The sequence below is a fragment of the Oryzias latipes genome, chromosome 3, assembly GCF_002234675.1.
Source record: "Oryzias latipes chromosome 3, ASM223467v1".
In the NCBI taxonomy this organism is placed as follows: Eukaryota; Metazoa; Chordata; class Actinopteri; order Beloniformes; family Adrianichthyidae; genus Oryzias; species Oryzias latipes.
In genome coordinates this window covers 21,538,014-21,557,965 of record NC_019861.2, presented here as the reverse complement: position 1 = coordinate 21,557,965, position 19,952 = coordinate 21,538,014, and the positions used below count along the sequence as shown (strand labels likewise).

At 37.6% G+C, this 19,952-nt stretch overlaps 1 protein-coding gene across 1 annotated transcript; it reads right to left on the bottom strand.

Annotated features, from left to right (window-relative positions):
- Nucleotides 1–1,292: 1,292 nt before the first annotated feature.
- On the bottom strand, nucleotides 1,293–19,067 carry rfx7 (regulatory factor X7). The gene is made up of 9 exons (XM_011491418.2): nucleotides 18,925–19,067; nucleotides 16,245–16,278; nucleotides 13,146–13,231; nucleotides 11,987–12,109; nucleotides 10,308–10,424; nucleotides 8,260–8,344; nucleotides 7,969–8,182; nucleotides 7,331–7,611; nucleotides 1,293–6,471 (listed from the first exon to the last, which is right to left on the bottom strand). The coding sequence occupies exons 1-9, from the start codon at nucleotides 19,041–19,043 to the stop codon at nucleotides 3,346–3,348; spliced, it is 4,185 nt and encodes a 1,394-aa protein (XP_011489720.1). The 5' UTR covers nucleotides 19,044–19,067; the 3' UTR covers nucleotides 1,293–3,345.
- Nucleotides 19,068–19,952: the final 885 nt, after the last annotated feature.

Sequence of the window (19,952 nt, the reverse complement as noted above, 5' to 3'; positions counted from 1 at the left end):
TCTTCTAGCAACACGCAGGTTATTAATGAGTGATGATGTTAATTATTATTATTTTTTTCTTCAAAAAACATACTGTAGATCACCAGGGAAAACAAAAAATGGGGTATAAATTGACTTTAAAACCTTTAAAGCATCAAGAAGTTGGTGGTCTAAAGTAATTTAAGTGGATTACAGCTGTGTGCAGTCACACTTGCAACATAAAAACAGGGGAGGTCTGGTTGAAACACAAACAGCATATGGTCAGAAAGGGATACACTGAAGCCTCATCAGTCATGAGGCAGTGTTTCACTAAGCTGGTGTTTTGTACTGGCGCCCAAACAAAAGGACAGTTTGTGTTTATGAAACGGCTGCAGGTACAGATTCATTTACAATTACTGCTCATTCGCATCACACAGTTTTTTTTAAAAGCAGCTCATTAAACAAAAAGAAAGAACAATAAATGTTGAACATTTAAAGACCAGTTCAACTGTGGTGTGGCATCTTTCATATAACTTTAATTTAAAATATGCTTAAACAGACACATTTATCTTTTAAAATGAACTTTGAAGTCTCAGAGACGTGAGTAATGCAGTTATCATCTCTATGAAGTGAGATCACATAAGCTGCAAGTATTTTATTCAATTCAAACAAACTGTAATCAAATATATAAGTTTATAGCCCATAAACGAGTAATGTGTGATTATAAAAGCTGTATTTTTAAACTGTCTCAACAAGAAAATGTCTAAAATTGTAAAAGAAGACTGATTGATGATAAATATTGTTATCGATATCTGAATTCTATGTCTCAAAAAACTCTATCTTACAAAAAACCTCAAAGAGGTGAAAAATCAGAACTGATGTAAATGTTTTTGGAGAATTGGAAAAACCAAAAAAGTCTTCCTACTATTTGGTTTTGTCAGATTCTCCATGACTATGACATTTCATATATTTTTGTGTAAAAATAGCTGTTTAATATGCTTAGATAGTAACGAGTGCCATGAAGGCAAAGTACTTGCAAAATATATGATTTAGGGCTTGATAGCTGAGCATAGGCATATTGTTGTTAGTGTAGTGTTAGACAAAGACCTTAGTCTCGTTGTGCTGTTCTGTGTGTGAAGGTGAAATAAGACCTCAGTAGGCTATAATCAGAAAAGCAGCATAATAAAAGTGCAGTGGTGCTTTTAATTTAATTGTATCTTTAAAGTAGAGGCATCCATTTGGATGAATCATATAATTCTCAAAGATCCTGCTTGAGTTCTCCTCCACTGTCTCTGGCATTCCTTTCCTTTCACATATGAAAGAAACGTGCACCCTTCCTGGCAGTTATAAATCTTTATTAGTTTTAAAAAGTCTTTAAAAACTGTTTTACCAAACAGGTCCTCTTATAAAAACACCAAACTAAAATGCATCTTAAAAGCCACAGCAAAAATAATTACAGTGAGAGGGCAACTTCACAGCTATACCCCACTTATAAGAGGAAGGGTAAAGTCTTTAAAAAACCAACAGAAGCAACAACACAGATACAAAGTTAGGCATTTAAGCTTACAAACATGTCAAAAAACTAAAACAGAAAATAGACCAACTTATGTGACTGTTAATTTAATGAATTTAATGTTAAAAACATAAAGCCTGCTTTAATTATTATTATAAAAATTGTGATTTTATATAGGAAGTTTAGTTCATGGGATTCAGTATCACTGCATTTTAAAAACAAGTGCAAATTTGAACTTTATGCATATTAAGTATTGATGCTAATTGTACAAATTGGGTGTTTTTTTATAAAGACAGATATGGGGAAGATATATATTTTTTAAGTTCTTCATGTTTTCCTAACAGGCATATTCTTTTTAGAGACAAACGTCTTTATATTGCATCAAATGCGGCAAAACTTATGCATCTTTAATCAGCTTCTCCACCTCTGTGAGGGGTGTGTGTGTTAAAACAGTTATCGGACACATCTTTCTTAGTGTGCACGTGACATACCACAAGAAGAGTTTGCATAACATAACACCCATGAATAGTGCATGGGAGTATAAGTTGCGTCTTTGGCATGGATATAAGGCTCATGAAAAATAAACCCAAAGCAGCTTTTTTGCCCCAGTGTCACATTAATAACTCACACACTGCTCGGTATTAGTTTAAGGCTACATTGTCACATGATGTAACTTCAGGGGATATACAGTGAAAACTTTACACAGGGAAAACAGTGTGTTTGTAATAAACAAAATAGATTGTCAGTTGTTTACAATAAACATCAGTTTTGAGGTGTGGAGTCATAGGCCTCTGTTTTTTTAAATCTTTAGATTTAAATCAGTTTTTGGACACAAAATGCAAAGGAAACATGGCTTTTTAAACTACTCTGTGGACTTTTAAGTGCAAAATCAAACTGAAAAAAATGATTTTGTTTTTTAACTTTATATCTTTATCATTTGTTATTCTTCAAACCAGAAAGTAAACAAAGCAATTTCATATTGCAAAATACCACTAGCTTTCACAATGGTCTGCATAAAAAAGTGCTACATACATCCTCATTAAACAATGAAAGCTTTTGGGGGTATTTCTGGAAACAGGGTAATTCTTCTTTACTGAATATGATGATTGTTTGTTCTATTTTTTTCTGTAGTGCAGTGAATGTGAATAAAAGTAAAGGGATTTTTTTGGACTATTAGACTCTACATGAGCTGCTTTATGTTATGCTGATGTTGATCTTCAGGTTCACAGACTGATTACAGCCAGTAAGAGTCTTCTAGACAATCTTTTATGCATTTACATATACTATTTATTTTTTAAGTATTTAGATCCTTAGGAGTAATTATAATTGTTTTTTTAATAGTCTTCCTCCAACTCATATATTTTGCAATCCTACTTATATAAAATGCACACATTAAAAATGTATGAATGTGTATCTGCAATGTAGGACAGCAAAACTTTATAATACTGTAGTATTGTTAGTAATATCTTATGAAATTTCAATCTTCCACTTTTTCTCTAAGCATAAAGCACACAAAAGTGTCACTTTTAGTACATCATATGCACCAGAAAATAACTACCGGTACTTAAAAAAAAAGTTGCTTCCTATTTCCCACAATTATTCATACACAAAAAGTATCCAGTTAAACACTGAAAATTAACTTGCAACACGTTTCTTTTTCCTTTGTGTGCTGGAAATGCTTATGATAAAAAAACACTATGTGAAGTGTGTATATTAAAGTGAAATGACCAGCATTTTACTCATTGCAGCATTTTCTCTGTTCAACCTGGCACTTATAATGAACACATTTCAGATTTCAATGTTGCATTATAAAGTGTAAAATAAATAAGAATACAAAACTCAGATTTAAAAAAAAAAAAAGGACCAAACAGTTTTCAGCCCATCAAGCCAACAGTGGGATGATCTTTGCTCTCTAGCCAGTCAAGTCCACTTGAATGTTGCGACTCACTCATTTGCAGAAACAGTTCGTCATTTCCTGGCTCCTCTGATGCAGTGTTTTGATATTGGCCTTGCGGCTGGTTGGGGTTGAACAGCAAGTTTGTGTCTAGTCCGTTAAGGTCACTGATGCTGCTGGAGAGCTCAGATGTCATTCTGATTTCACAGGGAAAGTCTGCAGTGCCTGTGGTCAGCTCAGACCCCTGCTCCAGACTTCTGTCTAAGAGGTGCTGCGTGCTGCTAAAGTCTAAGTGTTGCTGCCGCTGAAGTTCATCTTCCTGCTGTTGTGAGCTCGTAGCAAACATTACAGCCTGGGTATGCTGTTGAGGTTGCCCTCGATAGGACGATGGCACTTGGTTGCTCCCTGCTGATAACATAATTGGTTCATTCATAGCTTTGTCTGTGAGGGAATTCAGCCTCTGTGAGCTGCAAGCACTGGCAGAATCTGAGGACCTCAGACTGTGGTGGTTGTCGGTGCAGGAGAGATTGGAGCTGGATTCCAGGATCTGGGTGAGGTTCATCCGGGCAGAATAGGTGGAAGGTAAATTATTGATGCCCAAACAACGCGTTGAGTCATTTTGGTCCCTGTCCAGCTTGCTCAGGAGAACACTGGCTATGTTTCTGTTGCTGCATAGTTGACCGTGTGTGGGGAGGGCTTCACTTTCCATCATGATGTTGGCAGGCACAGAACGGCTTCTCTGAGCCATGCTACTGGACCCAAGACTTGTCTCGCTATTAGAAAATATGCTTAACACCTCGGGAGTCACGGGAGAATGAAACGGTGATCCGACTAATCGAGCAACATTAGGAAGAGAACTGTTCACTGCATTCCCAGTCATGTTCCTCTGATGTAATGCAGGGCTCACGCTTCGGCATCGGAATGATGCAGCAGATGAGTTGGTGGTTTTATTATCCAAAGGGGCGGGCACAGCAAAACCCTCTTGCTTTGTCATGCTTGCAACCTGCTGCTGAACAGGAGAGATGGGAGTCAAGCGGCCGAAATGACTATCATAGTGGTGTGAGTGAGGAGCTGCAAAGGCGTGAGGCTTTCGAAATTGGTCATCTATCAGACCCTGATAGCTGGAGAGGATTCCCATTCCACTGCTTGCCTTGTTTGTGGCCCCAACACCACTGTTGTAACTACTATTCATCCACTCTAGCCTGGCCTTGTCTGGGTGGGTGGCCATCGGTCTTTGCATAGGCTTCACGGGACTACTGGAAACACTGCTGCTGTTGTCATGGAAACCTGTGGAATTGATGGGGGTGAACGCAAACGGGTTCCTGCACTCCACTGGACTTGGAGGAACAGTGCTGCTGCAGTTGGAGTGTGGAGTTCCAGCTGGAGTGTAGCGACTGCTTCCTAAGGCGCTGTCCACCGGAGTCGTAGAAGCAATGCGGGAGAATGGACTCTCTGCTGTCAGGGTGTGGGGTCCTCCCATAATTTCAGATGTAGGACTAGAAGTTTGGATTGGGTTGCAGTTGTTTGCGGCATAGGTGACAGCCGTCATAGTTTGATTGGTGGATTTCATACTGCTTTGCATTGAAACATGCTGGCTGTGCACTATGTCGCTGTTTCTAAAGTCCTCCAAGCGTTTAAGTTTCATGTGTTCCTCCATCTGAACCAGCTCTTCCACAATACTATCCTGAGTCACATCATCATCAAAGGAAAAATAGTCCATGTGATCATGGGAGGTGAGCAGACCGGATGGTGTCTGATTCAGAAACGGTAAGGTGTGGACAGCAGGACTGGAGCGCACAAATGTGTGCTGCTGAGCTCCTTCCAGGTTCCCTGTGGTTGAGTTTGATCTCACACCTGTATGTTTCTGAAAAGCAGGCTTGCTGGGTACTGCATGCACATGAGCCATGATGTGTCCCTGCTGTTCCTGCAAAACTGCATGATGGACTGAGGTGCCAGTTTCCAAAACAGCGGAGGTGTTTTTCCTCTGTAATGAGCCGTCTGTTTTGGCAACAGAGTCAAAGTGGCAGGCTGTGAAAGAGGAAGTACATTGTGTATGATCTTGAGTAGACAAGACAGAGTTAATTATCATCTCAACCTCTCTGCAGGCTGGTGCGCTCTCAGGTCTAGCTGGAGCACCAACATCAAAGACATTCCCAACTTGGTTTCTTATATCAAATCCCAGACTAATAGCACCCTCTGCTGGCTGGTCGGTCACAAAAGCCCTTTTTACTGGGGAAAGTTCCGCACTGAGGCAAGAGCGTTTCCTGAAATTCTTTGTAGACGTGAAATCTTCCTTGGCTTGGCTGTTTTCCCCAAAAGAAGAAAATCTGCTGGTGCTTAATAAAGAAATCGAGTTGGTACTCTGATTGGAAGTATTTAACAGGAAGGTGCTTGAACTATTTGCACCATTATTGCCATTTGCAGTGTTATGGCTTGCAGAGGCCCTCTCGTTGTATTTAGGCGCTTCCTCTAGGCTCAGAAAGGATTTGGTCTGAGGTATGGGAACACTTGCCGCCCTCTGTAAAGCACCTCCTGGTCTATTTCCTGTCAATGCTTCAGTAAAAACTTGGCTGCTTGGAATTTGCATTTGAGTGTTCTTATGAATAGCTTCAACTTCCATCTCAACATCAATGTTTTGGGTGGCGCTGAACTGGCCTGCCTTGTCGACAGGAGCCAGAATGTGGCTCTGGTTGAATCCTGATTCTCCAGCTGCAGATCTGCTGGCCTGCGCTGTCAGCTGCATAGAAGCGTTTGCCATGGTGCTAGTTGTTTCGTTGCCGTTAGCTGCCAGTGACGAGGCTGTCATATTGACTAGACTGACAGGGCTGACATGACACGAAGTCATCACAGTCCTAACAGGGCTGTTGGTGATGATCATGGTGGAAGGCGAGTGCAGAGAGATTGAGGTGGTGACTGCAGGCTTGGGCAGGATTTGGGCGTACCGCTGCCGAGCTGTACGCTCCCCCGCTGGACTTGTGAGCAGCGGCTTGGGGCTCTGTGTTATTGCTTGAACTGGCTGGGGAACCATTTGGAAATTAATTGGCAGCACTTTGCTCTCCATTGTTGCCACAGGGCTTGGGGACATTAGCTGACTGCTCCTCTGTACCTGCAGAGAGCAAGAGTGTTGAAAAAGAGGTGGGGTTCAAATATTACCACAAAAATCCATAAAAGCTCATGTGCTGCCCTTGGATTAGAGTTGTATTCTATGTAAAACAGTACTTTTTTATATCTTGGAATAAATTTAAATCATGATTTAAGAAAGCCAGACTCATAAATTATGATATTTTAAAATAAATATATACAATATATAAAAAGCCATGAAGAGAATACATAACGAGTGTAGAAAATTTCATGGAATTCATTACTTTTTTTTAGTTTTCTTTTGTATGTATAGAAAAAAGGTTTAAAATTATTTTTCACACGTTTTCAGCTTCCTGTAAACAAACTGAATCTTCCATACAGCTCATGCTTAGCTCTATCTCTCTGTGTCTTAAGGACAAATTAATATAACTTTATTTACCTGTACAAAATAATTGATTTCATGATGTGGGACTCCAAATGTAAATGCAACCTTATGTTTTTACTTTTTTAAGGAGTCACGGTTAGTTTAGCCCTAATAATATACCGGTACCTAGATTAGGCTTCGATGAATTAAAATAAAACAAAAAAATATTGTTTCCACTTAACAATGTTTAGCTCACATCTATAACTAAAGTAATGCTTAACCACTGAAAAAAAAACATGTGGTTTGATTTAATTTTTTTTGTTATTAGTCGAGGAAATCTTCTTGCAAAGTCACTTTTTATATTAACAGCATCATGCTGAGTTCCTTTAATCTGAGGTGAATTTATTTTAAACTCTCTTGTATGAAACTCTTACTGCTCTTTATGTAGATGGTTGTCTTATTTCTGATGGACCAAACATAGCATCTCTTTCATCTGATGCAATCTATACAGTTAACTCACTGTGATGGGGCTTGGGACAGAGGCAACCACACTGCCTATGGCTGGCTGTGGTGACTGAGGTGTTGGGCTACTGCAGGCCACACCCTCGTCTGCTCTCCTGGTCTGTCTGTTTGCAGGTAGAGGAGAGTGCAGCTTCTGCTCCTGCTGCTTCCTCTGGATCTTTTTCTGCAGCTGCTGCTTTGCATCCACAGATGGTGATGATAGCATTGTCATATGAGGCTGGAAGGGGTGAGCCTGAGGCATGGGGGCGAAGGCTGAGACCGACTGCAAAGGTTTAACCTCTGGAAATAGAAATACAAATATTATTTATTCAAGAATCCTTTGCTGCTGCTTTAACCTTCATCAAAGTCTGGCAGAAAATATAAACTTTGTACTTGAAAGAGTAAAGTTTTGAAAAAAAGGGACGAAAAATTTGAGTATGCGTGAGAATATTACCCATCCAGAATGTTACATTTATTTAATGCAAAATAAAAAGACTGGGCAAACTACAAATATAACAGCTATATGTACAAAAAGATGAATTAAAAGACAGTGAGCCTTAATTTAAAAGCAGAAAGTGCAGTAACCTGCAGCTGTCAGCTGGTGTCACTACAACCGTTTTTTCTTATTAAAAATACAAATGAGTACTTGATGTTCACCTGTTGCTGCGCTGGTCAAGACTGTGAGAGCTGCCAAAGACTTGTTGCTGATGTTGTGACTGTCTACAAGGAAGCGAGCCAGGTCTTCCACGGCATCAAACTCTCGTTTCAGGACCTTCTGGGCCCACTCGCAGACAAGATCACAGGCTGCAAACCGCACCTCATCCTTGATGCTGCTTAGCTGGCCCGGCAACTCCGGCACATCACTCTGGTGCTGGAAGGAGTACAATACAATTAAATACAATAAACGTAGAGATTTTGATATAACGGATAAACATAAAGTATTCTTACTCCCTCTGCTGTTTTACTTAAGTCCAGCATTGGCAAAGAAGGCATATGAACGCAGGGTTTTTTCCTCAGTCCACTATAGCAATATGTTCATCAGTGTTAAGGGTAAAAGCAAAATAATGAAATAGAATCATCTTGCAGATTAGAAAATAAAGTGTCAAACACTATTCTAAAAAAGTTCTGAATAATTCAAATAGTGCTAGTGAGTAGCAATGATCACATAATTCTACAAGAAAAACTCAAGACACAGACTCAAAACAGACTCAAAACTCAGACATATAGACCTAATGTGATCTTTTTTTAAATAGAAAACGTTTTGCATTACATTAATAGTTTGAATTGCTGTGTAGGCATAAAAAGCTGATATCTCTTAGGAAGAATTCACTGTTAGGCTATGCATACATTTACTATGGGACATTTTTTCTCTTTAAACCAAATTCTGTCCAAAAAAAAATCAAAAGAGAGAATTATGTATTGTATATATCTATAAAGTATATTAAGGCATATCTTACACAAGTCGGTGAAGCTATTGGTGACAAATAGGCCCAAATGGTTATTTAGAGGCTGATATTTTCAGATGGAGGATGGAAAAGGAGTCAGTTCATTTATTGCAGACTGTTTTTTATCCATTGTCAAGTGTTTTTTTTTCAGTTTTGATTCCAAAACAATTTTCACCTGTAAGCAAATGCTTTCTTAATGATTTTCTGGTTTCACTCTGGTCCACATGAATAAAAAAAATTAGAAATAGCACACCGAAAAATTATAATAAGAAAGATGATTTATCTTAACAAAGTTAGTGTAGATTTCTGACAGGCTTAATTGCACATTTCATCTAGGTGTAATGATCTATATGTTCCACACAGTTCTGAGTATTTATTTATTATTTATTCATGGTGACTTCCAATCCTCCAGCAGCTTAGACATCTCATCAGATACAGCTGCTACAGATCCCCGTTTATAGCAGACAGGGAAAATATGGTGACTGCTGGAGGAAGAGGAAGAGTGTGCCCCACCATCTGTTGCAAAGCTTCATCCTAATGAGTATTCACTGTTATTGGTGTGTAAATGGTTGAACCTTTATGTCTTTGTCCTCTCCGGGGTGCTGTCTGACCAGGGGGCCTGATCGTTTGAACACCCCTCTAATTAACAAATGGTTTATGCTAAGAGCGTAAATAGCAGCTGGTTAGCACTTTAGAGGGGAAGAGTCATTTAAAAAGCCTGAGGGGTTTAGTAAGTGTTAACCTGCAAATAAAATACTTTTTTTAAAATATAAAGACGTCTTTTGTGGCATAGTACTCTGTCACCTGTGTATTTATTCAATTTTTTGCTGATCACTGATGCCTGATCACCAAGGATACAGACATCTCAAAGTAGATCTTTTGCAGCATGTGGTTTGTACTTATGAATTAAAAATGTTTGACCGCAAATGACAGATTTCTGCTATTTAGTACTGCTCTCTCTTTCTTTATTGAGACATTTACTTCTAAAATAAATTGGCCTCATCTGATTTGTTTAAACGTGGTTCAATCTAAACAAAAACTCAACAACAAAACTAGTTTTAAACTGCTGATATAAGGCTTCTTTTTCTTTTTTAGCTTTAAACTTTAGAGAAAATAACCTCACCAAGGTAGAGTTGTGTTTTCAGGACAGTTTTGACTTTTCTCTGCGTTTGTCATCAAGTACTTCTTAGCAAACATGAAGCTTATTTTAAACACAAAACAAAAAAATTAAGAGCTATGTCTTTGTGTCTAGGTTTATGAGAACAAACAATGAAAGATAAACAAAAATCTTCATGCAAAGAAAATTTACAAGGGACATCAGGGGCTGAACAGAAAGAACCCACACGTGAAAAAATAAACATGAATGTGGATGAAGGTCAAGATCGCAGACTCTTCTGAGGGTCTCAGTATAATGCTTGTGCCTTTGGGACAGAGGGGAGAGCTTCATTTCATTTCACATCTATATTTAGAGAGCTTAAGAACTGCAGCAGCAGATGGTCCTGGAACAGACACAGAGGCCACCCCAGTACAATCCATCCCAGTAAAGGATATTTTGATTTTCCTCTCATGCCAAGTCGGCGGGCTTTCATGTTTGGGAAGACATTCTTCATCATCTTTCCAAAGTCTGCAGCACTCAGTGGATGGTAGTTGAGATTGTCACAGAAGCTTCTGAAACAAAAATCAACACACAGATCATTTCACAGACGTTATGATACGTTATAGCAACACCTGCTCCTCTGCTCGTTAATGCAACTAAGTAATCAGCCAATCCTTTTGCAGAATCTCAATGCATTTATATACACCAGGTTCTGAGGGAAGGACAAAACCGGAAGAATCACACAAGTTGCAGAAACAAAAATATCCCCACTTTCTTGCTTGTCAGGAGTTTCAAAGCATAACATAAAAGTTGTTGTCATAATGCACTACATTCTTTTCAGGAAACAGCTGTGAATCAAGCCAGGAAAATTTCCCAGTTTGATCATGTGTGCTTCTGTTTAATATTTTGAGTTAAGGTTTAAAAAAACTGAACTTCAAGACAATGTTACCTGTATGAATGAGAACCTTCATTAACAATACATGTATTTTTGAAAACCTAATATTTGTATATATTTTTATTGTGCATAACTCGCTTGCTTGTCATGAAACCATCAGAAAATATGGTGGGTATGTGGTTATCATGCTGGTGATTAAACTGACTAAACATCAAGCCAAACATCGGAATGAGAAAAATGTGATTTATAGGACTAAATGCTGCTTGGTTTTAAAGTTAGGCCGAGTTTACAAAAACAGCTGAATTTCTCTATGCCAACATATTGATAAGTATCTCAAAAAGGCAATGGTCTTTGGTCTAAGATTTCTAAGATGTAGACAGCTGAAGCAAAAGGCTGTAGGGGTCGCCAACCCCGTTCCTTGTGGACTACCGTCCTCCTTGTTTTACAGCTAACCCTAACAATTGCTGATTAGCTGAATTGAATCAGCCCAGTTTCTGATTGTCTGAACACACCTGATCCAGGTAAGCAGCAATTACCAAAGCTGCAAAACAGGCAGGGCGGAAAACCACGAATAAAAGGGTTGGAGACCCCAGAGTCATGATGCTGCAGGCACTGAACCAGACATACACACCATTATGAAGCAGCAAAACACAACTCCCAGTTCTGGTGGTGACCAGCTGTAGCTGGATGTATTACAAATAGGAAAATCTTTTTCTTAACAGGCAGGTCTCATACAACTACAACAATTGTAAATGTGACACAATAGTAAATTAGAGTACAGTATACGGTAAATTGCAAATAAAAAAAAGGACAACTTGGTGCAAATATTGTATTGTTTATGGCTTTTCAAATAAAGTCAATTGGTTCATTTATTTTTACTTTTATCAAAATTCCACCCCTCTTGACAAATTTAATTTAAAAATTATTATGAAGCTCATCTTTTTAAAGCTTATCCTCAAGGCGCCAGTGTTTCTGGAGGACGCTGTATTTCTGTTCTAGCGGAGTTAAAAAGATAGTTGCATAACACTGAGTGTATTTCAATGACTGTGTAAGATTTTCCATTCTAATATTACCAACACATGCTGCTCTGTGATTCCCGTGCTTGCTGTATCTATTTATACTAACGCCTTAGCCCCCTCCAGTAATGTAGGGCAGAATAAAAGGACAAACACTATTTGCTGTTGAGAACAAACAGCTCACATTTGTCGTATACACTTTATTATGCCTGTTTGTACCTACTTGTATTCATCGTAGACCTCCTGCTTGGGAAGAGAGGTCTCAGGGTACTCCTCTAAATGGTCCCGGATCCAGCTGAACGCATGCATCTGCTGCGTACGGCTGGATGACAGGGAGCTGTGGTCACTGACAACAGATAGAGTCAGACATCATTAATAACAAGGTGGCATATTTATGTTTACATATCTCCAACAGGTAGATAGTGAAAAGTAGTTCTATTTTTATTAGTAAGATAATTGTACTTGTATAACCTGTACTACTGAAGGATAAAATACAGCATTGCAAAACAGTGATCAGATCCAATCACCCTCTAAGCTCCTGCAAGGGACAGAGAAGGCCGATTCCCAAAATGTAGAACGTGTTAGGTGTTTTAAGCAGGAGCTTCCTCTGCTCAATGTCACTGAGTAATGTCACATGTACTTGAAGGCAAGCTAAGAACTGAATTACTATAAACTAGTGGTATAACAATCGAATAAATCAACGATATATATTCCTACGATCCAACCAGATCGATCTCTCTGAGGCAAGTTAATGAAATTGACCCAACCATTATAAAATCACTTGAAAATAAAGTAAATTGATTATAATTGATATTGGAAAATACAATCTGGATTGAGTGACAGTATGTTTATTTTACTATAATATATAAATGACCAAGTACCATAACAGTGGACAACACACATGATGGCAGCAAAAACTGATCCGTCCATCATTCCGGTCCAAACACTGTGAATTCTGCAAAGACGTGACCATGCAGTGTGGTGGAATGTTCTAATGTTCCTTTTGGATTATTCTGATGTTGAAAAACAACAGTTGGCTGAAGTTTATTAAGCTAAAGTATGTACATATACACAAAAGCACATTTAAGGCATTTGTTATTTTTGTTATTTAATAAACTTTATTACATGTAGCCCTCAATACAAAAAGTTTACATGTGATGTTAATTGTGATGAGATTGATAGTAATGCTGATTCTGAACGTTTTTCTGTGGACACATTTTTATAGCAGTAATAAATTGACAATTTTAGTAGTTGTACTTTGATGAAGTTCAAGTTATAATCTTTATATATCCAATATTTACTACATTAATTTTTAAAAATAATTCTACGTTTCCAAGGTGCACTTGGCTGCACAACCATCCAGACTCCAGGGTGGGTCTTACCTTTTGTCAGCAGAGCTGCAGGGACCCGAGGGCAGCTTGAGGTAGAGGTAAAGCTTTTCAATATCTGAGAACTTCTCAACATCTTGCTGCACACATGAAATGGAACAGAAAGGAAAAAAGATGTCATTGCATTCTTTTTTTTTTGACCTGCAATATAGTAACGTTTAAAAGAAGACCACAGCTTTGAGAGGACGCATGCTAATACTGTCAGTTAGATCTGAAAGTGAGTGGAGCTCCTTACAGGCAGGTGTGCTTGTGCTTGAGGCTCCTAAGGAATGCTCCTTTTTGTTTTTGATATTCATTTAATTCTGATATATTGCATAAAATACCCCAAACAACAAGAATGATGACGGGAGAAAAGAAATTAATTTAAAAACTGCCCTTTTTATTTTACTTATCTATTAGTCAAATATAGAATTGTGTTAAACCCTTTTCTCCTCATCCCTTCTTCATGCCTTTTTATGCACATCTAAAAAGCAAGACATATTCCTTGTATTATTCCTTTTTACTGGTAATCCTGATAATATATTTCTCAATTTTTTTTCATTTATTTTCCTGAAATAAGCAGTTTAACAGATCTCATCCATTTACAGAGATGCTTCTTTAGGTTTTAAATCTCTATTTCATCCAAACAGCAGTCCCCTTTAAACTGTAAACCCTTTAAATGTGACTCTTAAATAAATATGTACTAAATCAAGAAACCAAATGATAGCATTTCTAAAATGGATCTGTCAAATAGGTAAAATAAAGGTCACAAGACAGTTCTTATTAAAGTTTCTTTATTTTATTTTTTAAGAGACAGCAATCTTTGTCTTTGAGCTGCTGACTTCAGTGGTCTCCACCCAATCCTATCCTCTGCATTCACCTCACTCACACCATCTTCCTTCACTACTTCCCCAAACCTCCTCTTTGGTCTTCCGACCTCAAGCATCCTTTTACTAACATCATTACTGTCCCCACTCTTAACAAGTCCAAACTACCTCAATATGGCTTCCCAGCATTGATCCCCAATACATCTAAAATGAGCTTTTCCTCTGATGGATTCATTCCTGATCCTTTTCATTCCCATCACTCTCAAAGAGAACCTCAACATCTTCAGCTCTGCAATTTCCTGTCTCCTTCTGTTTCTAAACCAACAATATGGCTGCAGTTCGCAGTCTTCAACAACTTTCCTTTCATTTTTTAAAAGAGACAAATATCTGTTTTGATGTTTTCCTTGTCACATAAAATGTATGTCATCTGCAAACATCATATATATTTTAAAAATTGGAGACACTGACAACATAAATTATCTGTTAAAATAACCATCAAGGCTCAAGGTTCAATCCTTGTGGCTCTCTGAAATGTATTTTCCATATTATTTTATCTATCTGCATATATTTTCTGTTTCCCAATGTTGTACAATCATCTCTTAGATCACAATGTTATTGTTTTCTAAAAGAAATTGTGTAATGTATAACATCTTTTTCTAAGGTAAAAAAAGACACTTTGAAAATATTGCTTCTTCTCCAATGCTGGAATCAATATTACTGTGACAGGTTTCAGTCTAAAACCACACTTCTCCCATTTCTTTTTCATACCTTTTCATAAAATGTTTATTTTTCATATCAAAAATCTGTTGACATTTCTTAATTATTGCCTTTGCCTTTACTGTAAACTTTACGTTTATATTGCCTTTTTTTAATGACAGTGTTTCGTGTAATGTAGGGAGTTCATATAATTTTGTAGCACCATATATTTAAGACCACTGGATGTATGGCAACAGAACACAACTATTAATTTCATTCTTAATCATTTATTTATCTTTTTTTTGTTTTTCATATTTCCAATTCTAAACAGCATTGTTTTGTTTTGAAAATAATATGGGTCTACAGTAATTTTGATTGAGAAATAAATGTTTGGATGTGAATTTTTATGACAAATTCTTGTCTTAAAGGGTGATGCTGGCAACTGGCCCCTTTGGTACTAACATGTTGTTACAAAAGACTTTGTGATGAAACGCTAGTAAGTTCATGAATTTCACTCTTTTTATAAATAAAAATGTCATGTTAGACTGTATAAAATTTGTGATTAAACCATAATGTTCAGCAAACACCCACCACTCCTAGCTTCAATGTGTCTGTGGAGAAAGTGACATGATCACAGTAAGGAGCTGCAGACAAATCAGGGGAGCCTGCATGGCTGAACCCAAATATTCTGCTGTTAACACCTCACCCTGAACGGCTCCAGCAAGATGAGCAGATGAACCTCTGATCATAACAACACATGCGCTCAGCCAGACATGCTCACTATTTTAACTGGCTCCTTAGAATGAACGCTCCCAGCTCCCGTCCAGCTCAATAAAACAGACAAAAAGAATGTGATGGACGTCTGTAAATGAGCACAAATGTCATTAACCATCACAGTCATGCTTGGAAGCTGGTGAACAGTTCCCACGTCTGTTGGTCTGTGTTTATGAAAATGTTTTTCATTTTCTGCTCGCAACTCTGTTTCCTAAACACTGATGTCTTAAAACTTTCTTTACCATGATGCATATTACAAATGTTAGTATTTTCAAGCTCATATAAAGCTTGGAAATATTAAAAACTTTGTTATTCATAGCAATTGTTAGACATTGTTAGTTTTACTAAAAATGATACTAAACTAAACACATTTTTGTGATCTCGGTTTCAACGACACGTTCGAAGCTCTCTGATTCCTTTTAGTGAAATTTTGTTTTTGTTGGAAGTTTTGTTGTTGTCTGTGACAAATTTTGTAACTATTTATTTTAAAAGAAATAGTCTTCATGTGGAAAATCCAAAACCTGTTTTCATGAATCAAGAGTCAATAGCCTTCTTAGTCAAAAGATTATTCAAAGTGAGCAAAGGCCAACAGTTAAGAGAGCAGAGCTTTTATTTTGTAAAACTCATGGCTGCAGTGCATGGACTTTACTTCATTGGAGCCGGAAGTAGGCCATTTTCAGTTTCCAGTTCTCATATACAGTCAATGTTACAGCCATGCCAACTAAACATAAATGACATGCTAGATTAACTGGTTAATTGTTAAAAATATTTCAATAAGCATTTACGTTTAGACCAAAAACATGTCAAGAATACCCACCAGAATGTTTTCCACTTTGGACTGAACAGATTTGCTGCAAAACAGAAAACAAAGTATGAATTATTACGAGTCTTGTAACACGAGCACGTGTGTCCAAATCGTGTCCAAATGTATTTATAAAGCACAGGAATGTTTGGTATGAGACAGCCCTCCCTCCATCATCTCTAAGGTCGTGTATCCAGCCACCAGGAACACAAGCTGTCATGTGTAATGAAAGAAAGAGACAGTTCCTGGACTTACATTGTTTATGACAGTCTTTCAGCGTCACCAGACACCTAAAGCCACGATAAAAACGGTTCACTTTAACTCCCTGATACCAGAGGGTCGAGGATTTCCAATAGCCGAAAGCCCGTCACTAAGCTGTTTGCTGGGAAGACCTGGCAGGTAGACTGAATGACAGCTGATGCAACTTTTTGCAAGCATTTAGATCAGGGAAAAACGAGCTGACGCAAGAGCCTCCTCCCAGACAAATGCAGGACACGTTCATTCAGAGTCTGCAAAGGGAGGCGGAGGAACGTGCTCCTGCCACCTTCCTCCAGAACGCCGCTTTATTTGAAGACAGACTGATGACGACGTGCGGCAAAATAACCGGCAGACTCCAAATAGAAGTATTGTAGCTGCACACACACGTTTCTTCACGCACACATTGAACTCTGACCTGTTTCTGTCTGTTTATTGTTTTATTTTTCAGTACTCATTTTTGAGGACAGCATTTTATTTATTTGGAGATAAAAGGTCAGAAAAAAAGCATGGATGTAAACAGGAGCTAGATTTTTTATGCAACATAAAACAGATTCATCATCACACCTTTCTATAGCACAGACATTTTCAATCAAGCAACAGAAACAGAACGATTAATATGTGTGTTATTTCTACATAACACAACTTTCTTCAGTGTTATAATCTGTTTTCCTAACAGTTATTGTCTGTTAAAGTCTTTCTTGTCAAGCTCCTCATTTTTTCAGTTAACCTGATAAATGAGATGTCTTGAATTTCTGATGTCAATCAATCAATTCCTGATTATAAAGTTGTAGACTTTTGTATTAGTCCATATTGTTAGATTGACATTTAAAAAGATGTGATTTGAATTAAACTATTGAGCAAAAACCCTGAACAAACTTGTATTCAAAACACAGTTGTGTTGTTGCAGTTTCACTTTCTTTTAGATGAAGAGGAAAATTAAAACTAATTAAAAGATTTACTACCAAAACATTACAAGAAAATGATTTTTGTCATAAATGAGTCAAACGGTAGGGGAGAGTGTGAAACTTTGTGTCATAAGCAGTCCTGACATCAAATCTCATATGCTTGTTAGGCAGATGATAACTTTAATTATCATATTTGATTTGATTTGATTTGAAATGGTTTATTTCAAGCAAATTAAGTAGAAATAATACACAACAGCAATATAAACATCAGTTATACATTCATACAGTAACTAATCAAACTTAGGATAATTAGACATATTAATAAATATTGCCTGAAAGGTAGTGGGAGGAAGCGAACTTTTATAATCCCACCCCGATTATACTGTAACCATTTTATTACATGATTTATCAATATCCGGTTCCCAGTTTTTATCAGACAGAATTAAAAATCATAAGATATCGATAAAGCACATGAAAAAGATGAATTACTTAAGTATTACGTCAAAAATAACTATTTTAGAAAATCAAGATGGCAAATGCAGATCAGTCATCTGAAATATATGCAGCTTATGTTACTTATAAAAGCCATGCATATGAATAAAACATAATACTATATTATTAAAGCAGACAACACTACTTCAGGAATTTTCATAGCAAAAATTTCATCAAAAAGTTAAAAACATGTGCAAAATTATGCTACATTAGGAAAGATTTTTGAATCAATTTATCAAGTTTTGGAGAAAGTGTAGTAATATCATTTATCAATATTATAAATATCAATTATCAATATCAATTATCATATTAAGAAAAAAAAAACTTTTTAGGCCAATTTTTAAACGTTTGGTTTTTATGTTCAAGAGAGAAAGAACCAAACAAGTTATAAAGATATTATGTGAAAGTAAATAAATACAGTGTCATAAAATCATTAATTACTGCTCTTTTTTAAGTACCGGTGTAATTTGTACACATGAAACTAGCAGTTACTCCACATCCTTCAAAAAGGACATACATTTTAAACCCTAACAATATTTAAAAGAACTTGTTACACGCATGTAAGTGTTTACATATAATACCCAGGAGCACAATGCTCACCGTCACTGATCACACTGCAAACATTTTAAACTTATTAAACCAAAGAAATACACCAAATGACAGGTAATTCAGTTAAAATCTGTTTTAATTGTAACCTTTTGAAGGGTGTTTTAACCCTTAAGAAGCAGTGGTGACACTGAAAAATATTTTAAATGTGTTTAGTGGTCCACTTTTCTGGTGTCTTCTACATTGTTTAATTTTTTCAGGAAAAATGGGGGTTTTTATGGGTTAAAAGTTTTTTTTTTCTTTTGTATTCCAGTCCTAAAGTGCATGTTCTCTGAACATAAGTCAACTTGTCTTCTATAGTACATATGAAAGGACAAAGAAATCAAATCAAATCAAGATGACATGATGACTTTATGGCTAATTGAAAAAATAAAAGGGGGGGGGGGGGGTAAAAGGCAGAGCATGGAGCTGCGCACAGAGCCTGAACGCCTCACCAGATGGAGTTCTTGATCCGGAGCTGCAAAACGCTGGCTTCAGCACCTTGCAGCCCGGGGAGAAGGCCGGGTAGGCTGCCCTCCCCGCCGTCCGCCTGCTGGGGGTCTCCATCAGCCATCGCGTTGGGTCCTGAGCGGCACAACTAACTGGACAAAGGGCGTGGAAGGGAGTGGTTCCCAGCGGGGCTAAAAGGCGTGCACTGCAAAACGCTGCGGCTCCACCGGGACAGCAGCACGCCCAGTTGTTGTTGTTGTTGCCCCCTTCCTCATGATCATCGTCCGCAGAAAGTGTGGACACCTGTCAGTCAAAAGGCTGTCTAGGAGCCGCTGTCAGATTCGGGAACATAATTAAAGGTAATGTTCACTGTAAAGATGACAGAATACACACAAGTAGATGGAGCCTCTGAGGTTCTGTCCACCACGCTGTGGGACCTCTCCGCTTGTGCACGGTGAGTACATCAGCACACTCATTTAGAGGCAGGTCACAGCGGGACTTCCGGCGGGAGGCCCTCTAGCGGGAGCTGTCAGAATTGCATGCAGCTGTCACCATTGAGCAGCAACGACAGGACAATAGCACATTAATAGTGGCTCATTTTCTGTTTATCTGAATAAACTCATTGTTAATGAATTTTTTATTGTTTTGCTTTTATTTTTGTATGTTTTATTTTTTCTCTCAAAATTAAATAAATGCATGTCTTTTGAAAGGACCCTTTACGCGCTAAAATTATTAGGCTATATAAACAACACAATTGCAGAAAAGTAACAATTGGGTTCTTCATGATACTGGAAAATATTAATACATGTATGACTATAGATAATGTAAAATTAAACCTTCTAAACCAGCTATTTTTGCAGGCTTAACTTATGACAGCAGTTAACTATAGTAAAGAGGTATGAGGTCAGAACAGTCTCATAATTCAGAATTGCACACACTCCGAGTCACAAATGCACAAACTTCAATTCACAAATGTCATTTTATGCAAACGTGCTAAATAAATTTGGAAATGCACACGTTGTGTTTCACAAAT

Bases quoted from the DNA above. Each gene is read 5' to 3' on its own strand.
- rfx7 (XM_011491418.2), bottom strand. From the start codon at position 19,043: ATGGCTGATGGAGACCCCCAGCAGGCGGACGGCGGGGAGGGCAGCCTA. The intron at 16,279-18,924 runs GTGAGGCGTTCA...TCTGTTTTGCAG, and splicing joins CGGATCAAGAACTCCATCTG to CAAATCTGTTCAGTCCAAAG. The intron at 8,183-8,259 runs GTAAGAATACTT...TACTCCTTCCAG, and splicing joins TAAGTAAAACAGCAGAGGGA to CACCAGAGTGATGTGCCGGA.